General features: G+C 35.1%; 1 protein-coding gene across 1 annotated transcript; it reads left to right on the forward strand.

The window, feature by feature from the left end:
* Window position 1: 1 nt before the first annotated feature.
* On the forward strand, window positions 2-16,984 carry LOC130243127 (oxysterol-binding protein-related protein 3-like). Its single transcript, XM_056475188.1, has 6 exons — window positions 2-43; window positions 5,408-5,519; window positions 5,651-5,754; window positions 8,290-8,382; window positions 8,731-8,890; window positions 16,785-16,984. Exons 2-6 carry the CDS (start codon window positions 5,501-5,503, stop codon window positions 16,982-16,984), a joined length of 576 nt encoding a protein of 191 aa, XP_056331163.1. The 5' UTR covers window positions 2-43; window positions 5,408-5,500.
* Window positions 16,985-18,450: the final 1,466 nt, after the last annotated feature.

Genomic DNA, 18,450 nt, shown 5'->3' on the forward strand with positions numbered 1-18,450 from the left:
CACCTCCTCCCCCACGATACCTGACAGTCAGGCCATCAGAAAGGTAAACAGCATGGGACATGTGGACAGTTTAGATGGAAATATGAATGGCAAGTAAACTGACTAGTGCAGGGGTACTTAAATTCACAGGCCAATGGGGTCACATTTAAACCACATAAAAGGTGAAGGGGTAACAATTTGCATAATAAGGCTTTATTAAAATAATTACAGGCAGTTGTACTGATTTTAAAATGCCTGTTATTATTAAGCTCAGGTATGTACTTTTTATATTTAAAAAATAAATCCTGAGCAACATGATATTAAAAATATGTGTATATAACACCTATACAGTCAACATACATTCTGTGTCTATTTAAACTTACTTAAATGTACGTTTTGGTATCATGACATGATTTCTTAACATTTGCATATGGAAATTTTTTCACTTAAGCCATCAATGATGCAAATGTAAAGGTTAGTAACCGTATTATGACTCTCAATAAGTATTATATAAGGCACAGGGCTCTTATCAACAATATAAAACCAATTCATATAATTTGACAGAAAAAAATCAGTTTACTTTACTAAAGCATTACAAACGTTTGAACATTGCAGACTGCATCTTTATAAATACAATCATGACCAAATCATTGATTCTTACCATGTATAATATGTATGAACTCGCTGTATGGTGACAGCTCCATTCATTCTAATTGGATTGATTTTGCTTTAACTATTTGAATATGTTGAATTTGAATATGAGTGGTACAGTACGATATGGTTCGTAGCTTTATATGGTCGTTTCCACTGTCAAAGAGTACCAAAAAGCAAACTGCACCGTACAACTTTTTGGGTACTCTTTGCAAAGGGTACCTAGCACAACAAGGGTACCAAAAGGTGAACACTATTGGTTTACAGAGATATGTCAACAAAGCCAGAATGAAAACAAAGGAAGCGCCATTTTTAAATACACAGCCGAGACATTACACCGTAATAATATATACATATAATAACGAGGCATGGTTGACCCGAGCTCAAACAAACCTTGCCCTTCTTTTGATGAACAGCCACAAAGCCATGAAGAAGAGCAGAATCTACCCTGTGCCCCGTAAGTTTGTTGTTTTCTCATGTGGCACTCTGAAATAACAAACTTCTTGAGCTGATGATATTAATTTAGGTGTGATTATTTAAGTGTTTCTGACATCAGATTCTTTCAGAAACGGACAAACGTGAGAGTGACGTGGGAAAACAAAGGAGCAAATGATTCTTTCTGCAACCTAAAACATGAACAAACTGCCATGTTTAACTACTATCATCACCTTTTGGACTATTATGAACTCGGAAAGACAGAATTACTTTCTAACAGAGGTTACATGTGCTGGTGAAGATTAAAGATACAGATGAGAGGTTTGCACTGACTGGGATATATGTTGCTTGTTGATTTTTGAATCCACATAAGGACTAAACGTACGCTGTGTGTAGTTTTTCCTGTAATTGATAACATATCAGAGACTGTAAGGGTCTGTATGTGTTCATATATGTTGCATTGATTTATTAATTTTATGTAATCGCAGAGGTTACAGTATGCTATTTTGCATCATTGATCTGCAGTTATAATCAAATCATGTTCATATAAAGGTTAATAATAAACATTGATACACGCATGTTTATGTGTATAAAGCATCTGTTTTGTGAGAAATGCTTCTCATATGATATATGAATGACCCATACAGCTTTACTTTAAGATTTCCTCAAGCAAGAATGACGTCAACTGAAACCTTCTGTCGTACACCACTTGCATCAAGGTACCATTGGTACCCTTTTGGCAGTGGAAATGCAAGCCTGATAAAGGTGACCCGTACTCTACTGGACCACCCAGTGGAAACGGGCCATAAGTTATGGGTGTGTTTTGAGCATAACGTGCATTAAACCAATCAGTCTTATCTCCCATCCCCTTTAAGAGTCAGTTGTGTCACGCTATGGTGCATTTGCTATTTACAAGGCGGACTTTGTAAGTGGAAAAAACAGAATGCTTCACTAGCGAGAAAACAGTTAAACAGACCATATGAATTGTGAGGATAAAGAATGAGCCTCTTCAGTTACTTTACCTTTACTTTTACTCCTTAAAATTACTGTTGCGTTGGTCTAAAAATAGCAACAAATCACATCATACACGTCTTGCGCCTGATTGCGCCGAGTGTATGATAGGGCGCTTCATCTCTGTTTCTCTTAGTTTTTCTCTTTCCTTGTATACATTACAGAGATCAATGATTCACACGATCAAACTATTTATAATGAATTAAAATGTGTAACTTGGAATGTGTAAAAACAAAATGCCACATAATTAGCAAAAACTCCCCACAAAAGTATTATTTTAGCTGCGAAAATAAGATTTTTCTTCATAAAATCTTGAAAGGACTGATTTTTTATTAAAAAAAATGGCCAAAAAGTTAATCCAGATGGGCTGAATGTGGCCCTCAGGCTGCTTGTTGGACTCATGCTTCAAATTTGATAGGATGTTAAAGAATCATTCTGGGTTAAAAGCTCTGTCAACAGTATTTGTGCCAAAATAATTTTTCAAAAGGCACCTCTCGATATAGTTTAATACATTTGTCAACTAGCAAAGTCTAGCATATATGCACTTGTCACAGTAGATATTTTTAAGCAATCACATTTGATGTATTGTGCTTAATATCACCCGACTACGCTCGATGAATGATGAAGAAATTGCATTTTGCAGCAGATTTGCCTTTGTCTTACTAAGTCTAATTTTGTAGCTGGCATTTTTAGATTCTTAAATATACATAATTAAAGCTGCTTGTCCACACTTTAGCCTCTCTATTGCATGTTAATGGAAGGGCAGCTCTTACATCGGTTGTGACTTGGCACTGATCTTCTGCACAGATAAATCTGGTGCTTTGAGGGATTCCCATGGTTACTACTGATCATCATATCACAGTAGATCTGTCATCATACACTAAGATCCAATCACAGTCAACAGACTATCAGAAAAACTATCATGCAAAGACAGATATGCCATAGTACCAAATGCAGCTGAAGACTTTAAAAGCGTTATTTGAAAGCTTACTGCAGATTTTAAATTTCAACCTTGAATTAAAGGTAATTGAGGTAAATATATGCTTTTGAATGCAGATTTGATCTATTGTATGAATAATTGAATTTCCGATTCATCTTTTTTAATCATCTTTTAAAATAATTTTTTACTTTGACTAATTTTACAATATAAAATTTTGTTTTCCAATGTTTTTTAGCAATTGAACAAACTATTCACACTCTATTGTTTACCATACTAATTTTGACATAATCTGCCATACCTAGAAAAAAAAAATCATCAGACTGAAGGATTCATAAACTAGTACCTTAGGCCAGTGTTTCCCAACCCTGTTCCTGAAGGCACACCAACAGTACACATTTTCAATGTCTCCGTAATCAAACACACCTGAATCACCTAATTAGAACATAAAAAGAGACTCCAAAACCTGAAGTTAATTAGTCAAGTAAGGGGGACATCCAAAATATGTACTGTTGGTGTGCCTCCAGGAAAAGGGTTGGGAAACACTGCCTTAGGCAACAGACTACATTCCCCATGTCTGTGATCAGGTTTATTGTGCAAACATATTTTATTACATGAATAAAGAACAGTTTTTCTCAGTCACTTTGGTGCATTTCTCACAACACTATTTACATTTGCACAACAGTTAATGCATTTCTCAAAACAATTAGTCATTTGTGCTTATCATAGTAGCAGTTTCTAATTCCTTCCAACAAATTGTAAATGCTTTTGGACATGCATCAATTGCTTTCATACAACTCTCTGCTGTTTTATAACATTATCATTTGCTTATGTCATGTCAGTCAAAATTAACTAAACTTGTGGATACTGAATAGTCATTCCATATAAACTTATAGTCCTCATTTCATTACTTGAGTCATTGCATACAAAAATGTTGAACTAATTGTCAAAATCTGTCAAGCTAATTTAAAAAAATAAAAAAAAAATTTTAATCTTTATTTTTTCCTGAAAATGTCTTCTAAAATGAACGATTTTAAGAATGATTTACATACCTATGTATGTTGTAGGTTCAGTTCCAATAAGTACTGCAATATTGTTTACAGTTGTGCACAGCTCTACCCAAAGGAAGTTTATGTTTGTTATAAATAAGGGTGTATTTATTCTTTTACACAATGCTGTGAATAAACTGGAATTTTAAAGAGCATATGCAGTAAAAATGTGAAACATACATATTCAGTGTCTTGTACTCAGACGCTTCACTAAATGCAGTGATGTCGAACTTGCTGTCTTGTTGTCTTGAGCATTTTCAGGACATGTCACCAACATCTGATTTTTTTGCATTGGAAAAAATGTACGGAGTAAACTGACATAATAAAAATATGACAAAGCCATCTTGTTCATAAACAATGGTGTCAGGACTTTTCATCTTGATGACACTGACACTTTCATTGACCTGAATACTTGCTTTTAAGGAATGAGCTATCCATTTTGAGCAAGTGACACACTTTTGCACGTTATCAGCTAGGTTTTGCAGTTTGTACTAATTGTTTTGAGAAATGCATTAACTGTTGTGCATATGAAAATAGTGTTGTGAGAAATGCACCAAAGTGACTGAGAAAAACTGTAAATTATGACAAACAACAGATTGGAGATACATCTACACTTAGCATTCTAAACCTTCCAAATGAAATGTATATATTTTTTCAGTGACAAATTATACCTGTAAAAGTACTGTGTGATCCATATTGCTTACCTTGTCATTGCTAGTTTTAACAGGGATTTAGCTGACAAGCTTTCTAAAATGCGGCTGTACATCGCGCTCCAGCAACAGTAAATAGACACAGATTACCCACAGATTTATTCTCAGGTGCAAGTAGGGTGAATGTCTTACGGTGTTGGTACATTAAATAAAAATATCATTATTTAATACATTCGTTAAAATGCGTTGTTCTAGTTTGCTGAGATTGGTAACGATTGTAACGATTGGTAATAATATAACAAACAAAAAAATTGTAATGGATTATATTACTGTATTACATTTGTAATGCGTTACTAACAGCACTGTCTTTACAATAGATGGATGGATGGATGGATGGATGGATGGATGGATGGATGGATGAATGGATGGATGGATGGATGGATGGATGGATGGATGGATGGATGGATGGATGGATGGATGGATGGATGGATGGATGGATGGATGGATGGATGGATGGATGGATAGATAGATAGATAGATAGATAGATAGATAGATAGATAGATAGATAGATAGATAGATAGATAGATAGATAGATAGATAGATAGATAGATAGATAGATAGATAGATAGATAGATAGATATTTTTTATATTATGAATAGATTTTTTTATATGTGTCTTTATCTCTCTGTATATAGCGTGCCTCTCTTGCAAAGCAGTCTTCTCTCCACTCACCTGCACCATTTACCAGCCAGGCCAAGGTGACCGCCTGGCTCCAGTCTTCAGACGACATGGACAGGTGCACCAAAGGTACACACACACCTATTTCTGAAACCATCTTACACTAAAGATGCTGCATCTGCAGCTTTTGACGGCACAATGTTCTTTCTCTTTCTCTCTCTCTCTCTCTCTCTCGCTCTCTCTCTCTCTCTCTCTTTCAGAACTGTCTGTATGCGAGGCTCAGTTGCTGGAACTAAATCACTTGTTAAGAAGTATGGAGGTGTTACACCGTACATACTCCGCCCCAGCCATCAACGCTCTGCAGGTTACATGTTATTCACACACATACACAAATAATAATTTTTGGATTATAATTTTGCACTATAATCAAAATATATATATTGTAAAAGTGATAAATAGTAATATAAATGAATTTGTTCTTAGTAAGATTAAAGGGATGGTTCAAACAAAAATGAAAATTTACTCACTACTTACCTACGAGTGGTTTCAAAGCTTTATGAGTTTATTTCTTCTGTTGAACATGAAAGAAAATATATTGAAGATAACTGAAAACCTGTAAAAATTTGACTTCCATAATAGGAAAAACAAATACTATGGAAGTCAATGGTTATAGGTTTCCAGCTTTCTTCAAAATATCTTCTTTTGAAACAGAAGAAAGAAACTCATAAACATTTAAAACAAGTAAAGTGTGAGCAAAATTAATTTAACTATCCCTTTAAGTGTTACACAGTATAGCCAACAAATGTAAATATGTATTTAGTTAAACTGGTATTTATATATGTATTAAATTAGAGAACAATTTATAAACAGTTGGTAATGTAATTTTATTGGTCTGAATTTTGAAACAATACCAGAGTAGCAGAACAGTTTTTTACAAAACATCCAATACCCTTGGTTAACTAAATAACCAACAACCCCCCTTTTGGTGGTCAAAACTGGAGAACAGTAATGATTATATAAAGAAAGATTAAAGACTAAAGATTAAACTCAAATTTCTGAAGATGACAAAATGAAAGTGTACATTCCCTTGCTTTGAATGACTTTAGCACATCTGCAGAACAGGACATCAGCAATGATTTCCCAAAGATTTTCGATCAGGTTTAGAACAAGCCTCTGTTCTGGCCATTTCATTATTTCAGTTCCAGTTGCAGTGTTAAACTGATTGGCCATTAAGATTCTCTATTATTCTATCATAAAAGACCTTTTGGGGGTATGGATGAGTTAGTGATCTTGTAAAGATGGAATATCCTAGAAGTCACAGATTTTGAAAAACTTCTAGCTATGGCTGAATGGGCCTTCACCTGGATAACCTGCTGTCACCTTAAAATGGCTCTCCATCTTGCAAGTCAGTGAAAATGACTCCTGTTCGGGTATTGTAAAAAAGTACTATATTGCAACTGAAACTTTAGTATTTATTTATTCAGTTTCCTTTTAAAATGTTTAATACACTAAATTTCTTCAAAATCACTGGCCTCAAAAAAGGTCAGTCTTAGTCCCTCAGGCAGTGGTCCAGCTGTGCCTGTGGATGCTGTTAATGTTTTTGCCTAGGGCCCAACTGACAAACAGTCATTCAGTTCACAGCACAATTTCGGATGATGTGAGCTTGTGGTCATAAATTAAATTATTCCACAAAAACGCTATTACAGATGACATATTTTTCCCAAAACTGTCCTTTTGTCTGCCAAATGAGCTGCTGTTTACTTTAGCTGGTGCTAATGTGAATAATGTTTTTAGTTATTGTTACTGACTTAAAGACAATGTTGTCTTTTTTAGTTTGTATCATCTGGTACACTTTTCCTGACAAATTATAGAGAATGTCTTATTATGGTTACATATTATACCAACATTTTAACAATACAAAGCTGGTTGAAAATCTACAGACTTGTCCTTTGAGTTAATATGAATTAATACATTTATTTTTTCATTGATTGAATTTTTCACATTTTACTTTTTTACTCTTTTCAAATTATGGCAGATAATCTTTAATTTTATAATATATACAGTGGGTGACACTTTAAAACAATCATTACCGCCGCAAGTGGCATTGCCGCCGCACCAAAGGAGTAAGAACATGTTTTAGGTATAACCACAGTTCACAAATATGCCGCCAGGGGGCATAGCCCAGGGCTATGCTTCTAACCATGTATTGTCTTTTTTCTACACCATACAGTATAGTGTAAAAGCATGTTTATTACTAAGAAAACCAAAACAACCAAACAAAATTATATTTCAATTGAACACTATTGAAGGTACACATACAGTACTGTTCTATCTAGTATTGTGAAAAGGCAAATCTGAAAATCTATGGTTAAAGCAGCACCCAGCGGTCAAAAGCTGCAGGCGCGCCTACTACCACCACGGCGACAGCAAGCACGTGGGCAGAGGGAACATATTGAAGTTGTGACATCTATAATCACATGGTATAATCACATAATATTCTATATTATTATTAAAAAATACATGAAAAACTAAAAATTAAACTATTAAAATCAGTCATTATGTTAAGTAAATGCAGGCAATTTATTTATATATTGTATAGTATGCAACAGTGTTTATTTAGAGTTTTGAAAGGGCTTAATTGTTTGTTTTAAAAGACTTTTAGTAACACTTGACAATAAAGTTTTTAGTATTTGTGCCTCACTTCATGTGTCAGATAATTGCAAAGCTAATGTAAATGTCAATTTTCATTAAACTGATCGTTAATAATGAAATCAAATATTAGCCAATAATATACACAGTATCTAATATTGATCAATACTGATCTGTTGTTTATTTATTCAAAAATCCATTTTAGTAATAAGAAGTTATACAGTATTTCAGTATATTTTACTTTGTGCAGGCTTCAACATATGACAGCCCCAAAAAAGAGAAGAGGCATCCCAGAAAATGGCGTCCTAAGAATTACGGCAAAGACAACAAAACAACCCTGCAGGTGATGTGTGACCTTCTGCATTTAGACCTGATATTAATACATAAACAACTTTGAAAAGCTTAAAAGGCACTTATAACTACAGTATAAATAATACAACAATGAATAATTCATAAAGATGTTATATTAGAAATCATGCATGTTTTAATGAGCTGATTTTCGGATGTGTTACATGCATGAATGTTGTGATGACAATGAAAGTCACTCTCACTCACACTACACCACACACCTCATTTTGGGCTTATTGAAGTATCACAAAAAGGACCATTAAGTAATACTGCAAGCACAAAAAGTCACAATCATCATTTACTCATTTTACCCTGGTGTTTTCTCCTTACTCTGATGTCGTAGGTTCCAAGCTGTATGTCGGCAGGCTCTGTACGTCTCCATGCATCCAATCCCAACCTCTCTTCAGTAGACCTGACCACTGAGAAGACCTATCATGAACCTCTGGACTCTCCTATAGACGTATCCAAACTACAGGAAGATTTCTGCCGAGTTGCAAACAACCGTGAGTGTCAAAACAAAATACTAGGAACTAGTGGACTTTTTTTAGCAATTTTTAGTGATGTCTCTACAATAATGCACCATTTGTGACAAATGATACCTCATCATTCTCCCCCAAATTTAAACATAAATTATATGTCATTTCAAGGAAATTGCTCAGGCAAAAAGCCAAAACTAGAGAGAATTGAACAGATGTTGGTTTATAATGGGCTTTTTTGCACTTATTCTTCATGGAGATTGTGAAATCAGTATCTCATGTACATAGACATTGCCCAACTGGTCCCTTAACACTGATAACTGATAAATTGCCATATCGCTAAATGTTTACAAGTTACTAGACCACCCACAAAGATGCACACCTCAATTTGTTGAGAAAGCTGGAGATCAATGTTTCATTGAATAAATTGTGTTTACAAATATCTATGAGGTAAAGCTATGTTTTCACTATCAGAAAGTAGTTTTTGTTAGCAGGAAATTGCTAGGCAACAGAAACACATATATTCAAAGAGAGTAACTGTACGTTCACACCGAAAGCGGCGAGAGCGTCAAAGTAGCCGGAAGTCATTCATTTTCAATGGGAGCCGGCGGAGATAAGCAGCGAGGAGCAGCAATGAGCATCTTCGCCAGTGTGGGCGTCAAGGAGAGTGAAATCAAGTCAACTTTATGGTAATGAGCTATGACGTGGTTCGACAGCAAGCAAAAAGAATGTAGAAGTCCACCGCTTGAGAGGATTCCAGAGAACACAGTCACTGTGAACTTTGGTTCCGACCATAGTTGTTCCCAAGGTTTTGATTATTACAGTTTCCAATTATTTGAAATGTTTTCTTACAGGAACATACATTAAAAAAGCTACTGGTGAGTTACTGATGTGCATTAATGTTACAGATATTTTTTTCTTAAAAAAGCGGGCATCTCATGCGACAGAACAAAACAGCATTGCTGCTTCAGGATATTTCAGACATATGGACACATTGGATAATTAAGTGGAGCACAGCCACACCACATGCAATTTGATCTTCCAGTGTTAAATGTAATTGCTAAAAAAGTGCTGAATATTTTGACGCTATAAAGCATGTTTTATGCGGGAATGTAACTGATATGATATGCTGCAATGCCCCCTCTAAATTGGAATTTTGACACTCTTGTCGCCGGAGCTGAAGACAGACAGCATTGTTGCCAGACCTTTGACGCTCTCACAGCCTTCGGTATGAACGCACAGTAATGTCAAAGAGCATAAAATCACCAAGAGGCGACACTCTGTTGCTGTTCGGGAAACGCAGCAGCCATTTTGGAATGAAAATTCCAATAGAATAACATCACAGTTAACTAACACTAGACAGAATGAATAAAAATGAGTTAATATATTATATTCATACACCCCCCTTGAAAAGCAACATTTTAAACAATATCTTAATAAAAAGAAAACAGTTTCCAAAATGTTGACAAGACTAATTTTAATATAATATTTGTTTAACTTATGACAGTAAGGGTAACAAAATAACTTAAATTACAATTTTTTTTGTTTTACTTAAATTAGAGTGATGCAAAAATGAGTATGCCCCACATTAAAAAACTACTTTATCTAGTTTGTATGGCCTCCGTGATTTTTAATCACAGCACCAAGACTTCTAGGCATGGAATGAACAAGTTGGCTTCATTTTGCAACATCTATCTTTTCTATTCTTTAAAAATGACCCCTCTTTTAGAGTTGCCCAGGTAACTTGATGTCTTCTCAGAATTTCCCATATGTGTTTAATTGGATTCAGATCAGGAGACATAATATAATAACAAACGTGCGTGTGTGTGTGCATGTGTGCGTGTGTGTATGTGTGTGTGTGTGTGTGTGTGTGTGTGTGTGTGCTTGCGTGCGTGTGTGTGTGCGTGCGTGTGTGTGTGTGTGTGTGTGTGTGATGAATTTGTGTTAAAATTCATTCATTTTGGAGAAAGTGGCTTTTACGTAAAATATTTATTAGTTTTTCTTTAACAGAAAACACTGGAAAAAATACTATATATTATTATAACATAATACTGCAACAAGAAGTGTACTGTCAGTCTGTTATCAACATGCCATTTTGAAAGTCATGTTAATTTAATTTAACATATCAGTATTCATTTATATTATGTCAGTGTGTAAATTATTAAATTAAAGGAATTTAAAGTAATTTCAACTAAAGTGACAGTTCCAAGAAATAAATATGTTTAAAATATAAATATTAAGTCTGTAAAATAAACTATTAAAAGTGCTGATGTTTGTGGTAGTAAGTGTTGCATTGGAGTCTCATAGGTTTTATCCCAGCTTTAATGTGCTTTTTAAATAAATAATTAAATAAATAAAAACAAAGCAGCTGCTTGTCATGGCTAAAGCAATAAGATCCAATGGACGGCCGATCGCTTTCAGTCCAAAATGACGGAATCGTGGGGCTGTTGCTGGGCGTTGCTGTTACAATGGAATGTTCTGTTGAGTGTCGCCTCTTGGTGATTCTAAGCTCTTTGGTAACGTCGACTAACCATGTTTCGTACACTTTTCACTATTCAGCGCACTCAAACGACCACTCCTTCGTTATTGAAAGCCAGATAACCATGTTTGTGTGATCATTCTCAGGGTGAATACCTATTGCACAATCCAAATTTTGATTGATGTCTTTTGGACTAGTAGTTTTTGAGATGGGAAAAGTACCGCCTACGCATGTGTATGGAAGATGATAGGTATTAACCGTGTTCCGTACAGGATTAAAATAGTGTTCCAGACGAGGCGCATAACTTCAATTTACCGGCTTAAATGTCCATTACTATAAGTCTTAATAAAAACCAACGTCACAATATACTATAATTGTGCTTAATTGAAGTTAATGTTATATTTAATAACTTTTTATGAAACTTTGAAATTATATAACAATACAATCATTTAATTATTATATGTTTCTTTTATTACAGCATGACAATTTAGAATATTAAATAATAAATTCATGCAAATTAACGCTAACTTGACTGACCTTTTTGAAAATAAACATCATCACTGCACAAAGATTATCCAAACACTGTTTGCAGCCTGTCTCTGGCTCTCTTTGGTGGAGTTGCGCCATATGATCATCACCCATATCTGACATGTAAATATCCCCATTTCAAAGCATTTATTCAACAAAATATCATTTATTTAGCAATTTGTGGTAACATAATATTAATTTCATAAAGACTGTGATATATGCGACATGGTGGCGCAGTGGGTAGCACAATCGCCTCACAGCAAGAAGGTCGCTGCTTCGAGTCTCGGCTGGATCAGTTGGCATTTCTGTGTGGCGTTTGCTTGTTCTCCCCGTGTTCATGTGGGTTTTTTCTCCGGGTGCTCCGGTTTTTCCCTAGTCCAAAGACATGCGCTGTAGGTGAATTGGGTAAGCTAAATTGTCCGTAGTGTATGTGTGTGATTGAGTGTGTAAGGGTGTTTCCCAGTGATGGGTTGCAGCTGGAAGGGCATCCGCTGCATAAACATATGCTGGATAAGTTGGCGGTTCATTCCGCTGTGGCGATCCCTGATCAATAAATTAAATGCAAAATGCATATTGTCGTTGCTCTAAATGTTTCCCTTCCCAAGCGACACTCGCTCCTTTAGCTTGGCCACTGTCTAATTTCAAGTGCATTAGGTGGACGTAGTAAACTTACTGAATTTTCTCAGAAAATATGGTAGGAGGGTCTCTGTTGCGCTCGGGGGTGAAAGCGTGAGAAACAAAGATTACACAGATATATAGGTTGTCTACAATCTGTAAGCATTTATTCAGAGATAGGCATTAAACGATAATCTATATGCAACATTGTTGTCTACGGAATGTGGTTAATCTATGTTAGGTAATAAAAAACTGTGTGCAGTCTGTTCATTTAGCAGCTCTTAGTAATGCTTATCATCATGACATTGAAAAATTGAAAGATTGGAACATCCAGTCTGAAAAAGCACGAGGTACTTCTTGATCTTTAAAAATGTGTATCCAATAACTAAGTTGTTATAGGTCAGGTATGCAGTCACTTTGAGTTCTATGATAATTCAAGGTAGAAATACTCTGAACTCTGTGTGTTTGGTAAATTTCATAAAATAAAACTGTTAGATAGAAACGCACAGGCATTTAGGAAAAGACAGGGTGTATAGTTAAATGGGTTTTATTTGAACAAAGATATTATAATACAAATTTTAAAAAGGTCAAAATGGTCACCTCAGTAGTTCCAGTGTTAATGTAGGTCAATAGATTTTGATAAACAATATCACAGATTCACAATCTTTTTGCTCAAAGAAGAGCATAATCCTGGAAATATGCTGAACATGAGTTTCTGTGCTGGTGCCTGTTGCTTTATAATGGTGCTGGTGCCTGTTGCTTTATAATGTTGAAGGACAAACTTTATGTCCGTCACGGTGTTTCTAGCAAAGAAAAGTAAGAAATCATATTATCTGATGCTGGAGAGTCACGAAAAACATTATTACATTTTAAATAGTTGGTAATCAACGTACAGTTAAATACATTCATTCATTAATTTTTCCTTCGGCTTGGTCCCTTTATTCATCAGGGGTGGCCACAGCAGAATGACCCACCAAATTATCCTGCATATGATTTACACAGCGGATGCCCCTCCAGCTGCAACCCAGTACTGGGAAACATGCATACACACTCATTCACACTTATACACTATGGACAATTTAGTTTATTCAATTCACCTTTAGCGTATGTCTTTGGACTGTGGGGGAAACCAGGAGGAACCCCACGGCAAAACAGGGAGAACATGCAAATTCCACACAGAAATGCCAACTGACTCAGCCGGGACTCGAATCAGCGACCTTCTTGCTGTGAGGTGACAGTGCTAACCACTAAGCCACTGTGCTACCCCGACACCTATTAAAGCTTGTAAAATATGAGATTTATATACAGTTTAAGTCAGAATTATTAGCCCCGTTAAACAGAGCGAGGAAATTTTCACAGTATGTCTGATAATATTTTTTCTTCTGGTGAAAATCTTATTTGTTTTATTTCAGCTAGAATAAAAGCAGTTTTTTTATTTTTTAAAACTATTTAAAGGTCAATATTATTAGCCCCTTTAAGCTATATTTTTTTCGATTGTCTACAGAACAAATCATTAGTATACAATAACTTGCCTAATTACCCTAACCTGCCTAGTTAACCTAATTAACCTAGTTAAGCCTTTAAATGTCACTTTAAGCTGTATAGAAGTGTCTTGAAAAATATCTAGTCAAATATTGTTTAATGTCATCATGGCAAAGATAAAATAAATCAGTTATTAGAAATAAGTTATTAAAACTATTATGTTTAGAAATGTGTTGAAAAAAATCTTCTCTCCGTTAAACAGAAATTTGGGAAAAAAATAAACAAGGGGGATTATAATTCAGGGGGTCTAATAATTCTAATAATTCCAACTGTATGTAAAAGTAGTCTTTATCACTTGTATTTTATTAAAATATAAAAGTACTTGATTTTTAATATACTTGAAAATTAAATTTAAAATCACAGATTGTTTTTTATTATTTACATTTTTCCAAATGATGATTAACATAGCAAGTAATGTTTTACCGTATTTCCTATAATTTTTGTTCTTCCAGGAGAAAGTCTTATTTGTTTTAATTCGGCTATAATAAAAGCAGTTTATTTATTTAGAAATATATATTTTAAGGTCAGCATTATTAGCCCTCTTAAGCAATATTTTTCCGATTGTCTACAGAACTAACTACTGTTATACAACGACTTGCCTAATTACCCTTGGTAAACCTTTAAATTAAACTTTAAGCTGAATACTAAGACCTTGAAAATATCTAGTAAAATATTATGTGCTGCCATCAGGGTAAAGATAAAAGAAATCTATTATTAGAGAATTAGAGAGTTCTTAACGCTATTATGTTAAAAAGTATACAGGGGGGGCTAATAATTCAGGAGGGCTAAAAATTTCTACAACTGTAAATACAACTGTATATCGTGGTTTGATCACTCTTTTGATTAGGTTTTGTGTAAATATACATTATATAATCTAGTTTCAAATTTACAATAATCTAGATGTAACTGAAAGTTATATTATTTGGATTTTTAATTATATCATTTCATTCTAAAAGGTAACAGCCCAGCTATGAGAGACATTAAACCTTTGTCTTCCTGACTACTGGCTGAGCCAAAGTGATGCAAATGCTAAGTGCAGGGTTTTTAACGACTTTGCCTTGTCCTCCTTCAGGCCAAAGAAATCCCTTTGTTGATAAACTTCTGTGGTCAGTGGCTTGGCAAGTTTATTCACCTACCTACCTTCTTCATTTGCATGCTTTGTTTAGCCATCTCTGCCTAGCCACTACCCATCCTCCTAAAACACATTATAGACAGGACATCTTTGTCTCAAATCAGACGCTATTTTGACGATCCATGCGCAAAGTGCAAAGCACAGGGCGCAAACACATTAAGGGCATGTCAGAATCCACTTTTGCTAATATAAGGACGGATAAATCCGCTTTGCGCCATGGCGCATGGTCTAAAAGGGTTGAGCTTTTTTTTCCATAATGAGTTATAGGTGTGTTTTGAGAATAAACCAATCAGAGTCTCATCTCCCATTCCCTTTAAGAGTCAGTTGCGTCGCACCATAGCGCATTTGCTATTTACATGACATACTTTGTAAGTGTAAAAACTGAACCCTTCACTAGAGAGAAGACAGTTAAACAGACCATCTACAGCTCTAGAATGAGAGATGAGCCTCCTCATTGTTTACTTTCCCTTTCACTCTCATGGATAGGGAAACTTCTTGTACGCACAGACATCCATTAGCCTATAAATAATTCATTTCGTTTGTTAAGCGCAAGATTTGTTTCAAAACTATTTCTAAATTCAGTTTTAATTCCCAGCAAACGAATAAATGAACAATATTAACGAAGAGTTATGCCCATATGGTCTAAAACCTGACAGGTGGACAAATCTAAGCTTGTTATTATAAAACAAATATAAATATGCATATAATTAAATAATACTGCTAATAATGAAAACATTATACAAAAGCAAATTGTTATGATGAACTGAACCCCCCCCCCATTTATGTAGGCTAGAAAATAATGTTTTGTAATGTTTTTTATCCTTTATATTTACATCCTATATATATATCCTTATTATATCCTGTATATATCCTTAATATTTAATTCTTTTTCATATGTAAAGATATTTGCGTATTGCTGTACATCCTGTTTGTATTAAGCAATGTGTAAGCGAGGCGCATACCTAACACGCTCTGGTCTATAGAACAGTCTATTAAAGTTTTCTCAAAATAGCAACGCGCCAGCAATGCGCTCAACATGCCTCCTTTTTTACATCAGAACGCCTATGGATGCACATATGAGTGCAAATGCATTTGCTATTTAAACTAGCAAACAACAATTGCGTCGCGCCTTGTGTATGATAGGGCCCTTTGTGATAAAACTCGTAGACTGCAGACCTGTTAAAGACTCCAGTAGTTTCTTGCAGACTCGTGGACTTTTTGAAGACGCTGTATGACGGCAGACTAACCAACACGTTTCAATAAAGAAATTCTTCTTGTTTTTAAGTCTCCTGGACTGGGTTCTTCTTTCTCTTCATTATTTATTTTTTCCACAGTTTTATATGGTGGCCTAAGCAGTACACAAAACTTGCCCAGACCAACAGTGTAAAAGAGCCTTTCTTTACACTCCTGCGATAATAAAACCGAGACAACACCTACGTTTAAAATGCACATTTTGCTTCCAGGATTAGATGCATCATGAATATGCAGACTTTCGTAAAAAACAAGGAACATATTGTGTTTCATAAATCATGCATAAAATCAGGATCTTGATGAAATTATATCTCAACCTCATTTAAATCAGAAATTAAGCTTGACATTTTTTTTTACATGTTGTTGGTGTCCAGTTCATACAACCATGAAATCAGCGCTGTGTATGCTGACTACAGAGAAGGAGAGAGTTAAAACAGATGCTGGAGCACGAGCCTTGTCCGTCACCGTCAGCTCAGCTTCTGGGACTGAAGAACGCTCTGACTGCAGTACGAACACTAGCTCACACACTTCCTCTCTCTCTGGACGTATCCTCATACTCAACACTGCTTACTAACAATCTTTTAAACTCTTGCCTTAATATTTCTTTAAAGGTGACTTATTATGTCTCTTTTCACAACATCTTTGGTGTCCCTATCTGTCTGTGAAATGTCACCTCAAAATAGCCTACAGATCTTTTATTATAGCTTCCTTTTTGGGTGTGTTCCTTTAAATGCAAATGAGCTGCTTCTTTTCACAAGAGGGCGGAGCCTTTCCAAGATGTTGCATGCAGCCTTTCAAAAGTCTTTTCATGTTTAAAATGCTGTCGGCCAATCAGGAAGAAGTTAGTATTTCTAGACTGCACAAAGAAGTTCATGTATGGTTAGTTCATACACCCAGTAGGCACACAACATCATAAGACGTTAACATTAGAATAGATTTAGGTTATGACGTCAGGTGACCAAAATTCAATGTCTAGCCAGCGTCTAAGCTTAACATTATTTTGACATCTAATAACTATGTCAAATTACGTTGATATTTGGTTGATTTTAGGTTGTGTTGAAAAGGGACCAAAATCCAACGTCTGATAGATGTCATAGGTCATAGTGGTAACAACCACACAACGTCAAGATGTAACATGATTAGACGTTGATATTTGGCTGATTTTAGGTTAGACGTTGGATATTGACATCAGCCTGACGTTGGGTTCTGACGTCAACCTGATTTTCATTTCCAAACAAAATCCAACGTCCCCATGATGTTGGGGTACATCATCAATATGACATCATGTTGATGTTCTGTGCCTGCCAGGCATTTATGCAGTTGTTATGGAGAAAATGTGAATAATATCATCAATTAGCTACTATATTACTGCTCTTTTCTGATGTGCTGGCAATTGCAAAGGAACATTACATTGCTACATTTCTATTATCTTTACAGAAAACTTAAAAAGTACATTAAAAATGTGTTACATGATAAAAATAATTACATTAATCTTGTCAGAAACAATAGTAACACCCTCAAAATATCCAATGATAATTTGTACAACATCGGGGACAACTTTATAGTATTTAAACATAGATATATACACTAGATATCGCATACGGACCCTAAGCGTGCGTCAATAGCGCCGCCACATTTGTACAGTGCTCCCAGGACAAATGTCATTCAACCGCACTAGTCAAAACTAAAGCCAATGTGAAGATGCTGGACTTTACCGCTGTTTATGGGTGTAGTAATGAGCAAACAAAGAAAATAAAGCAATAAAGGCAGAACATTTCATAGGTAAGAATTAGCTTTATATGTTTTTGTATGTTACGAACTTTTGTGTTAACATATTGATTGGGTGCTAGTGGCTGGGTCGCACAAGAAAGAAACCAAAAGCCATTTTGGTGACATGTGGGATCGCTCTCATACGTAGGTCAGCAGCCACATTTTAATAAAACTATAGCGATTCATACCAAAATGTCATAGTGAATCTTTTTTTTATCGATATTGACAATGGTGTACTCATCCTTACTTAATAATAAAATCAAGAAAGTT

The sequence above is a fragment of the Danio aesculapii genome, chromosome 16 (genome assembly GCF_903798145.1).
Source record: "Danio aesculapii chromosome 16, fDanAes4.1, whole genome shotgun sequence".
NCBI lineage: Eukaryota > Metazoa > Chordata > Actinopteri > Cypriniformes > Danionidae > Danio > Danio aesculapii.

Excerpts from the sequence above, each read along its gene's own strand:
- LOC130243127 (XM_056475188.1), top strand. Across the intron at positions 8,383-8,730 it reads ACAACAAAACAACCCTGCAG|GTTCCAAGCTGTATGTCGGC; the intron begins GTGATGTGTGAC and ends CTGATGTCGTAG. Across the intron at positions 8,891-16,784 it reads CTGCCGAGTTGCAAACAACC|TTCATACAACCATGAAATCA; the intron begins GTGAGTGTCAAA and ends GTTGGTGTCCAG.